At 38.7% G+C, this 12,528-nt stretch overlaps 1 protein-coding gene across 1 annotated transcript in view; it reads left to right on the top strand.

Annotated features, from left to right (window-relative positions):
* Positions 1 to 12,528, top strand: part of psd2 (pleckstrin and Sec7 domain containing 2) — a 33,535-nt gene that overhangs the window by 13,728 nt on the left and 7,279 nt on the right. The window contains exons 4-7 of the mRNA XM_057350144.1: positions 5,511 to 5,705; positions 5,792 to 5,872; positions 7,741 to 7,853; positions 8,443 to 8,501. Of these exons, the coding sequence (XP_057206127.1) occupies positions 5,511 to 5,705; positions 5,792 to 5,872; positions 7,741 to 7,853; positions 8,443 to 8,501 (448 nt within the window). The remainder of the gene's footprint in view (positions 1 to 5,510; positions 5,706 to 5,791; positions 5,873 to 7,740; positions 7,854 to 8,442; positions 8,502 to 12,528) is intronic.

Genomic DNA, 12,528 nt, shown 5'->3' on the forward strand with positions numbered 1-12,528 from the left:
CTCTCTCTCTCTCTCTCTCTCTCTCTCTCTCTCTCTCTCTCTCTCTCTCTCTCTCTCTCTCTCTCTCTGACACCTACACACACTGGTTGAGGTACATATTGCACATGCACACACACACACACACATGCACACACGCACACACACACATACACAAACTTTAACAGAACAAAGAATAGCCAGTTTTTGTTTTTTCTTGATCAGCACAAAGAGGTATTTTGCTTGTGTGAAATCAACACTGTCAACTATATTATATTTGCGGGTATTGATATTATTATTGCTAATCGGTTTACACATTTTTTTTTGGAATTTGTCCAATTAAAAGTATTTTTCTCGCTTTGTCAACTCGATTGTTTTTTTGCAGATCTTATCGCAATGCATTGTGGGATCTCTCAGTTAAGAATGCATGCAATATTGCCTTAACGTTTGACCTAAGATGTCCTTAAAGGCTTTATTTTCAAAAGCACCCTTCGCTTTGAGAGTGCATCCATAATGCCTTAAAATGCTGGCTACGTAGGCAGCTCACTGCTTTTGGGGACAAAGCCCACACTTTACACATTTTGTTTTTATAGATACACACCAAAGTAGCCAAATTATGTCAGTAAGCTTTTTAGGTAAATGCTGGCTAAATGAAAAATCCTCTTTATCGTGTGGATCCCCTGCAGCTTGCCTGAGCCGAATGTGAGACTCTGCTGAGCCATTAGAAGAGCAGGACAAGCACCTCCGTAGAGACATCTTTCTCGTCTCCGTGGAGACATCGGCTGTCGTAAAGGATGTCAGGGAGACGCAGAAAATGTATAGAATTGAGATAGTGAGTGTGCATCTGTCCACACATATGTGTGTGTGTGTCAGAATAAATCATGACGGGTCTTTGTGTGCTGTTAAATCCTCACAGGTCTGTGTCACAGAAATCTGTCTTCACTGGGTTTAAACTGGTCTATAAATGGCTCTGTCTGACACTTTGGTTCTGCTTGTTTCTCGACAGCTTAAAGTGACTGAAGGTGATTTGAAAAATAAGCTCTGGAAAAGACGGTGGGAATTGAAAACCATGACGGTCTACCTTGCAAATGAAAGTATACAGGAATTCTTTTAATATTTTTGTAGTATGCTTTATGTTCAGATGTATTTGCTCTCAACTCTGTGTGTGTATGTGAGAGAGAAGAGGAAATGGTGATTAGCTTTGGTTGTATGCCCAACTCTAATGATCATTGTAACCAGTTATAATCGATATTGAACTGAATCATCTTCTGTTTGGAGACAAGGGGACAAACATGTTATGGCTGCAGGTTACCGATGCATGAAAATGCCACAGATTCCAGATTACACTCACGCAAGACATTATGTAAACTGGACATTTTTAACTTGAAATTGTACCCATAAAATAGTTACTTTATTTCTTTTTAGTTTCCAGCATTTGTTTTTAGTAAATAAAGAATAAACGTTAGATCAACTTGACAGTAAATCAGCGGGAGGCAGAACTCTAATAATAGGCGAAGGGTCTGGTCAAAGGCCTTGGCGCGCTCTCTCGGGCTTCTCTCCAGATCGGCACTTCATCGGAAATATGGAAATTTTGCCCAGGCAGGACTCATTCAGTAATCCTATCCACCCAGAGCGACTCTCTCCGCCCATTTCCTCTTGTGTTCCGACTTTTAGGAACTTCAGACTGGGTAGCGCTTTGCGCAAAACCGCCGGAGCCAAATGCGCTCAGAAATTCCGCTTGAATGAGTCGCGTCAGAAAACTTTGATTTGTCGACGAACGTGAACGACACGCGGTGACACATATCGCCAAAACGCCCCTTTTTCCCTCAGGGACATTGAAATCATATTTCTTTGGGGAAACCCGGATTACCCAATGCGCGCATCGCCCGAAGGCGAATGGATTTGACCGGCTCTTTTCCTCCCGAACATGTCTCGCAACGCGCGGGATTGATGCCTGATCTCCGGTGAAAGATGTGGAAGGAAGAATATGATGTTCATTTTGATTTTCTTCTGGGACTTCTGTAAGTCCTCTAGCTCTTCTAAGATTCTTTATTTTACTTAAAATACTTACAAAAATACTTAAATCCTGCAACTGTAAAATGTTTTTTCAGGTATCTAAAAATGTGAAACGTGTTAACATCTGCAAGTCAGGTTGATAGTCATATAGTTATATTTTTCCTCGAATTAAAAAGTTAATTAGTATTTTTATGTATTATAATTTGGTAGTGGTTGAAGAGTTTCCCGTAATGAATTATTATTATAATCATTAAGGTTACATCTGGATGTTGCCACCTTTCACAGTGTAATTTCTGTCAGGAATTATTATTCCTTTGGCTCTGTGAAAGGTGCTTTGTTTATTTGTTTATATTTGAAGTTTAACTCTTTGTTTTACTTTGATTTAATGATAACCTTTTTGTCAGGGGTGTGCTTGAAGTGCTTCATCTGGATTTCCTTGTTTAATATGACAAGATTTACTTGACCCCATTACACTGACAAAAGTGATTTTAGGGGTCTGGGTAACCCGGCTTTTTACAGTGATGGGTAGATGTGTTGTCTATGTATTTTCAGTGCATTGTAACGTAAGACATTTTGGATAATAGTGTGTGCCTAAATGCATAAACGGCTATGCGTTATGATTTTAGTGTGTTTTTATACTTCTGGTTTGTGTGCATGTCTGCAGATGGTCAAGGTCGTTGCTCTTTTTTCCACTCGCTTTCTTCTTTCCTGAGGCACACTGTTACAACGTTATCTTGCTTGGTATTAAACTGTCAATTCTTTTCTTGGTCAGAAAAGATTATAAACGTACCTGAGGGCCGTTTCTGTGTCTGAGAGAGAGAGACAAAGGCACGGAGAGAATAAGTTTTTGTTTACTTGATCCCTTGTACCTGAAAAACTTTTCATGGCATAGTTTTATCTAATCTAAAATAAACACATCTGTGTCACAAGAGCCTTTGATGTATTACAGCAAGAAAACACACACACACTTATAAAACAGGATTTGTATTTTTGGCACACTGACAATGACGCGCTAACACCTTCACACCTCACTCACTGTTCGTCCAACACACCCTCAGACAGCACCAGCGCAGGCGGAGAGACTGAGGTTCTGGCATGAGACAGGCAGTCTCATGTTTAATCTCCTGCCTGTCCATACAAACACATGCCTGCTGGCTTCACTCTATATCAGCGCTGCCACGCTTAGCACTGCGATCTGTTCTCTAGAGCGCTGGATCTCAAACTTTTTGTGTTTTGACTTGGACAATGATACAAATACCATTTTACCATGGTACTCCGAGGTACTTCAAAGAATACCATGCTAGGCTATTATAATGGTGCATGTGTAAAACCGTAGAATAACTATATTACTTTTGCCAAAAATGTTGCATTACACATTAAACTGAAATGTCAAATTTACTCAAATTAATATCAATATCATGGTACTTTATCTGAAATCATTTCTGTATTCGGTATAATATCTCATCTGGTCGTGTAACCTGCTGTACCCACTCCAGTTCTTTAAAAACACAAATCTGCTCAATAAATCATCAGTATTGATCACAGCATTTCAAAGACAGATGGGGAGACGTATCGCTTTCCGATATGGGTTTGTTCTGTCATTATGTGCACATGACCTTTAAAGTTATGACTATACAAACGGCCAGCTGGTTTGACACATGAGCGCTGAATGAATCAGCCATGAGCTTTAGACCAGTCAGAGGCTCTCTCGCTGTAATTCACACTTGTTTCTTTGTGGGTCAGTGTGCTCCTGTACCTGAAAGTGTGAATTAAAGCTGTGATGATTCACTGAGTGTTTTGATTCACAGGAAGAGGGAGGAGACGATTGTCAAATCTGAACTGTGATGACTTTACTCAGCCTTTAATCTCTTCAGATTTTACTGTTGTGTGTATGCATCTCTCTCTCTCTCTCTCTCTCTCTCTCTCTCTCTCTTTCTATCTATCTATTGTGTTGAATTGTAGTGTGGCAATTCCAAACCAGTGTCTGTTGAATTTCAACAGAAACAAACCTCAGAAAAGTCACCCGACAGCAATGTAAAAGACAGAGAGAATGCAGAGACACAAGTTATGAAAACAATCTGGCTTATTTCATCATATATTCATTTTTGAACTGACCCTGACATGTAAAAACATTAGTATTGTGTTGTTTAAACATAAAATAATTTTTCTTTGCAGTATTCAAGATCTGCAAACAATGCCATTTTTGTTATTTTGACCAATTTGTCCCATTTTAATTTTCTGCCCAATGCAAATAAGACACAATATGTTCATTTGGAATTTGGGAGAAACATTGTTAGTAACACATAAACACATACCTGTAAATAGTTAATTCAGAAAAGAACAAAAATATATTTTATGCAACTGTATCTCTCTCTCTCTCTCGATAGACAGACAGACAGACAGACAGACAAATAGATAGATGCATGACCAAACCGTCCGCGTAACTGTCTAGTAACTAGTAACCTACCATTTTTTAGTCAATTGCATTCTAGTTCATTTAATGTACTTATATACAGTCACAGAATTTGCATATTTGTGTTTTTGTCCCGACTGCTCGCTCTGTTCTGTGTGAGGCTTTTCTAGGGCATTGTGGGTAATGCTGATGAAGGGGACATCTGCTTTGGGAGGGACACAAATTACACCCCTCTCTCCCCTCATGGTACATTGGGTTCCGCTGGCACCATGGCAACACATTACCGTTCCTTATCGAGTTTGGCACTAATGCAATTGTGCTAATGAAATTTTGCAAAAAAAATTGACTCATCCGCGATGAAAACGACAGCCGTAATTTATTCCGAAGGCTGCGGACACACATCGAGACGAAACTGTTGACCAGCAAACGTATGCCATCTGCATTTGCAATATTTGTCTCGTCTGTGTCTGCTTACAGAGTGATGACAGCATCATTTTGAGTGAATATTCTACATTTGCACTGTTATGACAATGACAATTCAGCACAGCTATATGGGACTTTATGCATGTGCGCATTTTTGCTGTGCACCATAACCTGACAGAAATTCATAAATAAATAATATCAAAAGCTTTACGTCTGTCACTTCAGTAATCGTCTGACTGACTGACTCCGGGTCGGTCATCTCTGGGGGAAAGCAGTCCACAGTAAAACCCCTCATCCCAAATGACATCTTCATTTAAAGAACGCTCTAATGCGCCTCTTACCTCCTTTGCAGTAATTGTACACGTCGAGATTTTAATTAGTTGAATGAGATGTGCTGTATCTCGGCAGGAATGAAGATTGAGTTTTTCTCTCAAGATGCTTTTTGCTACCCATGAGCTAAATGCTAATTCAGATATGAATAGGAGGATCTTAATGGCTCTTATTGGATGCTCATTTCAATGGCGTAATTGTGCACAGAAATGAATATGGCGATAACAAACCATTGCAGAAGTGATCAATGTGATGGGAAAAAGATGCGTTTATAGCTGGTTTATCAGAAGCAGGTTTCAGCATTTTTTATCCGAACGTTGATGGCATTTCTTTTCCGTGTTTGTTTCCACAGCGATGCCAACTTCACAGATGTGCTGTGCGACTCGGACTCAGAGTTGGGCAGCGTGGAGACGCTGGAGAGCGGTAGCACAGACACACTCGCCAACGGTTGCCGTGTCGACGCGGATGCTGCCAAACGATTGGCCAAGCGACTGTTTTACCTGGAGGGATTCAAGCGCTATGACGTTGCCCGACACCTGGGCAAAAAGTGAGTGTCTCACTACCCTATGTGCAAGGGATTGAAATATCGCTCTCCTTCAGACCCACAATCCTTTTGTTCTCTTTCTCTTGCAGTAATGAATTCAGCCAGTTGGTAGCCTCAGAGTATCTGAGCTTCTTTGACTTCACAGGACTGTCCTTAGACAGAGCACTGAGGTAAGACCTGTTTAAAAATACAATGATTCTTTAAAATGTCACAGTTTGTGTTTTATTCACTGAATCTTTCATTATAATCATGAGGAGCTATGTGGAGTGGGGATTTAGACCAATCAGATTTCACTCTGGGCATGTCTAAATAATAGAAGGCAGGTGTCAGGGAAAACATTACTTTATTGCATTGCGTTTGGTTGACACAGCGTTACAATTCCACAAACTGAAAACAGGAAGTTTTTGAAAACACTACCGACGTTGCTTCCTTGTTACTGTGGTTGACCAGTAGTAAAGGGAAGACATCTTACAGTATAATGAAAATAGATTTCCACTTAAACATGTCACACATTTGTGTCTCAATGTCATTAATAACTTCTGAAACGCGGAAAAAAATACAGACGGAAACACAAGAAACAGAAAAAACACAAGTACCTGCACTGAACAGAAGGAACGAGCTATGGTTATGCAGTGTTGTTAAAAATACAATAAAATAAAAATACTTCTGTTTCACAAAAGGTTCTTTGGAAAAACGTTCTTTAGACTATGTAAATGTCAGAAAGAAATTATTCTTTTAAGAACCTTTGACTGAATGGTTCTTTGGGGAACCAAACATTGGCCTTCTATCGCTTTGAAACCTTCCCTGCTGAACACAATAGAAAATGTAATGGTTATAATGGTAATCGTATTGGTTTTAATGAAAACTATAATGGTGTCTGCTGGTATGGGATGGATTCTATAGTATGTAACATATAGGAACAGTTCACCCAAAAATGAAAATTCGGTCATCATTTACTCACCGTCAAGTTGTTCCAAATCTGAATAAAGTTCTTTGTTGTGATGAACACAGAGAAAGACATTTGGAAGAATGCTTGTAACCAAACAGTTCTTGGCCACCATTGACTACCATAGTAGGAAAACTTGATTTGTGAATTTATGTGGTCTGTTGAACACAAAAGACGATATTTTAAAGAATTTAGGAAAGCCAACGGTTCTGGGGCACTTTTGACTATCATTGTCATTTTTCCTACTATGGTAGTCAATGGTGGCCAAGAACTGTTTGGTTACAAGCATTCTTCCAAATATCTTTCTCTGTGTTCATCAGAACAAAGAAATGTATACAGGAACAACCAAAGGGTGAGTAAGTGATGACAGAATTTTAATTTTTGCTGCTCCTTAAATCCTATTGGATTAATGCCCAAAAAACACTACAACAAGGAATTTTGTTGTGGTTCTAATGGAAAAAGCTAACGGTTTATTATGGTATTTAAATGGAAACCAAAAGATTTTCTGTGATGGTTTCTATTGAGTTTCTGTCATTTTTATTTAGAGAAGTGAGAGTTGTTCAAGATTAAAGCCTGAAACACAAATACATAACCACACACCTAGCCATGCATACAGTTTAATGCATCATTGTGTTTCAAATCGTAATGTTTAGGATAAAGTCTGTATAACGTTCCATATTTGTGGGAAACTTTGGATAAGAGTAAATAAATAACTAACTGAATCATAGTCATTCTTTTTAAAAATTTTAAAGTGTAGTTCAATTAGTGTTTGATCGAGTTGCAGTCAAGTTTTTAATGAATTACTGTAGGAACAGCTGTCTGACAAAATGATGGATCGATAAAAAACTGTATAAACTAAGATTAAGTTGTACATCGTTTAAACTGTAGGTAATTGTGAGAAAAGTAATTGGTCTGGAGTGTTGGGTGGGCCACAGTTTTAGTTTTATGTTGAGGTGTTTCAACAGCCGAAAAAGAACGAAATTCTAGAAATGATTGTATATTTGTATATAAAATGCTTCAATGCTAGATATTTGCATCAAGCATTCTCTCTGTACACCTGTATGATTCTGGGCATTGACTGACTGATTGCAGGAACTTCTTGATGGCGTTTCCGCTGATGGGCGAGACACAGGAGAGAGAGCGTGTGCTGGTTCACTTCTCCAAACGCTTCTGCCGATGTAACCCAGAGGAGCTCACTTCAGAGGGCAAGTCTTTAAAAACATTGTGCATTTCTGTAGATTGACCCTTCACTGCGTAGCTCGGATGTTACCGTGGATGTACAGTACACAATAATACAACACAAATAATATACTAAAAACTCGATGATGAATATTTCTGCTACATTTCTGAACCGTTAAAATGAAGGGAATTACAAGTACAGACATGTTTCAACATCTGAGCTGCCTCGCTGTCTACTACTGTACCTACTGCTTTAGAGTCGTTCGTGAATTGGAAGTTTCCAAAAATTGATAATCATAAAAAATATCATACATATCTCAAATCATTCAATCAGATTATATACTTTTACCAATAAATGATATTTATGATGAACATTTTTCTGGACTTGTTGGTCATCTTGAGTGGATTTCTTTCACTAAGCTCATTGCAATGCATTCTGGGATTGTGGTCTCCACTGCCTTTATATTTTTCTTAAAAACAGTATTTTATAAGGCACGTTTCCTTAGGTAACAGCTTGGCGAACATTCCCATGTTGCATAGGCAGCGCTGTAGGCTTTGAAACACTGTTACAGTATTTTCATGGAATTTCTAATATGTTTTTGTGTTTTTTAATAGATGGCGCTCATACACTAACCTGTGCGCTTATGCTTCTGAACACAGACCTGCATGGACACGTATGTATTCAGCACCTGTTAAACATGCTAATGTGTTGCCACATGTGGCGTTGCTGGAAGTTATTGAATCCAAACATGTTTGTGAACTCTTAAATGAATTCCCAAGTCTCTGTGGTGGTTAGTGATGTATGCCGTTACAGGAAGAGGAAACATCAGACAGTGACTTGATTTTGTTGTGGATTGTGTGCTAAAACCATTCTCATGGACGGATGAGGAAAGCCATGCAGCATTAACTGATCTACTGATGATAGTTTCAGATCTGATTAACAAACACATATTAGATTGATCTGGAAAACAGACCACCCTCAGTTATGTCTCACATTTCTATAGATTCTCTGCGGTCCTGAACGGCCTGACTTACAGAGCACACACTATCTCACAAATGTTTGGACATACTTAACTTAAGCTTATTATAATTATACAAATGCTGTGACCTGTAGTCAGAGGCGTATTAAGACCTCATGGTGCCCCTGGGCAACAGCCCCAGAGGTGCCCCCCCATCAACCCACACGCAAGAATCCACTCATTAAATGATTTATATATTAAAAGATTTTATAAGAATGAAACTCAGCAATTTACAATATACTATTTTACAAGAATTATACATTAACATGACACTTTTGTAGACTATAACACAAAAACAACTCTTTTCCATTAAGTATTTTTAACAATTAGGCCTACTGTAGTTAAGGGGCACCTGCTTTCTGTTGTAATGTTACATTTCAGGTTTTGATGTATTTAAAAAATCACTAACATTTTTTTAACAGTGTAAATGTTGTGCGTGCCACAAAATGGGGGTACAGGGACACACACACACACACACTATAGTTTGCATGTATGTATTCACATTAGGGGGACAATGGAACAATGTACAGATTTTCAGGACATTGGGACTTTAATTCACCAAAGTGGCATTCACCAGATTACAATGTATAGCAAGGTTATTCATAAAAATAACATGAAACGTTATTGTTCTATTTTAACTGCTATACAGCTATTCAAACGCTCTATTTAAGCACAGTATGTGTAATTCTTCTTACTAAACGATCACATAAGTACTAAGATAAAAGTGTACTCCACTAAAAAGGACACTATGAATTGATTGCTATAGTGATGACACCGACCGTTCTTCACTTTCACTTTAAAACCCAGGTTTGGATCTTCAATAGTGGCCTTACTCCACGTACTATTATTAGCATACATTATCGGCACTATAACATCTTATTTCTGACGCATGCCATGTATATATACCTTTATTAATCAGTGCTAATCCCCGCATTTTTAGCTCCGCTACAACAATGCGCTCTGCATCGTTCCCGCTTCCATCTGTTTGAAGATTAAAGTGTAGGCTACACGAAAGACGACTCGCCTCATAACAGTCTACTTGTTATTGGCTGAATGTTAATTCACTCAAATCTATGTAACTAACCAGATAACATGGGCGGGAATTTTGGCGGAGGTGTGTCGAAAAAGTCGGAGGACAGAACCATTTTTATCTGAAAGTGGGGGTATTCCCGCACATGGTGCCACGCCTATTTAGCGCAGATGCGTGACTTAAGTCTTAAAAAACAAGTGCTTATGTACATTTATAAAAAATATATATTTTGTATTGCGGGTTTATTTGGTGCCCCTAAAGTCTTGGTGCCCCTGGGCACTTGCCCAATTGCCAATGGTTTGCTAGTGTAACAATGCTTATATTGTTGATAAAAGTGCCCAGATGTAATTTGGTTTCTCCATAAAACATACAATGGTTAAAGTCTTATTCTGTTATTTTATCTGCTTGATTTATTTACAGGTAGGTAACAAATTCCCATATCGCACTTTACATTTTACATCTCAACTCAACTCAACTTTATTTATATAGCGCTTTTACAATTTTCATTGTTACAAAGCAGCTGTACATGAGACACATTGACTACAAGCAAAACAATCAAGTTGTACCTGCAAAAACAAGAAAAGGTTGAAAACACAGAAGACAGACACACCCACACACAAAACACTCCACACACACAACACGCACACGTCACCAACACACACGAGACACAGAGCACACACACACACACACACACACCACACGTACGTACACAGACAAGTACGCACACACACACACGCTCAGTGAGAGCACACATTTAGGATAAAGGAGAGAGAAGCACAGGTCAAATATAACAGACTATAAATTCCTATATGCAATATTAATTAAGTAAAACTTTAAAATTCTAAAGCAGCCCCCCCGGTCAGGCAGATAGTGCAAAAAAGTATGCAAACGGTGGCGAGGAACCCAAAACTCTAATCGAGAAAAAAAACCTCAGGAGAACCCAGGCCCAACCAGGGGATTCCAGTTCCCCTCTGGCAAAAGCTGCTGCCTCTGCACAAGCTCCAGAGAACTTGCACAACAAGGCTAAATAAAATAAATAAACTTAATAATAAAATAAATTATAGTTTAAGATTATCATTAATAATCTAATAGCATTTGAAGTTTTGTGGTGAAGACATGTCAAGAGACCGCGTCCTTCTTTATCCAGCTCTATCATCTCAGCTCTTGTCAGGTCCCCACTTCCCATTCTCCGCTCTACCATCAGGTCAGGCCATGAACTGCATCCTGCTCGCTGTGGTAACCTTGGAACAATGAGACAAGACTGGCTGAGAGTAGAGTACTGTTCTGTACTCTTTGATGCAACAAGTACATCAGTTGTGTTTTTGGTTCCGGTTGATCTAACTAATGCAGCCTAAACCCTCGAAGATTTATATTATGGAAGAGTAGTGTATGCAAGATTAAAAAGATGCGTCTTTAGTCTAGATTTAAACTGACAGAGTGTGTCTGCCTCCCGGACAGTGCAGGGAAGACTATTCCAAAGTTTAGGCGCTAGATAGGAAAAGGATCTACCACCTGCACTTGATTTTGAAATTCTAGGTATTACCAACTGACAGGACGCCTGAGAGCGTAATGCACGTGAAGGACTGTAATACAAAAGGAGTTCATTCAAGTACTGAGGAGCTAAACCATGTAAGGCTTTATAGGTAATAAGCAAGATTTTAAAGTTAACGCGATGCTTTATAGGTAACCAGTGCAAGGTTGACAGAACCGGGCTAATATGTTCATACTTTTTTGTACGTGTAAGAACTCGAGCTGCCGCGTTTTGGACCAATTGGAGTTTTTGTAATAAGCCTGCAGGGCAACCACCTAACAGTGCATTACAGTAATCTAGTCTTGATGTCATGAATGCATGAATTAACTTCTCTGCATCTGACATTGACAGCATATGACGTAGTTTAGATATATTCTTAAGATGGAAAAACGCAATTTTACAGGTGTTGGCGACGTGGCTCTCAAATGAGAGTTTAAACGGCATCCGATGATGCATCTCATGATATTGTTTAAGAAAATGACTACTGTCAAGTGTCTACTCCTAAGAAGCTCAAATTTTGTATTGGGACATCATATTTCCTATACTTTGATTACTGATATTTCATTCCTTTAACGATTGTTTTCATGATCTATTTTCCTGTTTTCCTGCCCTGATAGTGTGCATGTATTTTATTGTTTTGCATTTGAATAACAGTAGATGTTTTTCTGATGCTCAACGTGTATAATGTAGACATTTATTAGCTGTTCGCAAGTGTGGCACATAGAACGCGGTACGATGATGTGTTCTGTGTCTGTGAATCTAAATGATAATAGATGAATTGAACATCATCACAGTTTTCAGCGACTAACCTCAAATTCTCTTCAAGTCTTAATGCTTTTCTGACCTCATGACCCTTGTAGCAGTGATTCTCAACCAGTCTTTTTGCCTCAGGACACAGATTTTGCATTGGAAAAAGTGATGCTTCAACAAATCTGTATAAAAGTAAACAAAGTGTACGAAGAGCCAAACACTGAAATGTACTGCATTACTTTATGTATTAAGTCTATAATTCACCAAGCACAACACACTGTGGTTGGCAGAAACCATCTTTATCTTTGTTGCAAGTAAAAACGTGTTTAGTGTTAAAAACCTTGCAAGGTTTTCAAGAATGTGTGCGTCAC

The sequence above is a fragment of the Triplophysa rosa genome, linkage group LG13, assembly GCF_024868665.1.
Source record: "Triplophysa rosa linkage group LG13, Trosa_1v2, whole genome shotgun sequence".
NCBI lineage: Eukaryota > Metazoa > Chordata > Actinopteri > Cypriniformes > Nemacheilidae > Triplophysa > Triplophysa rosa.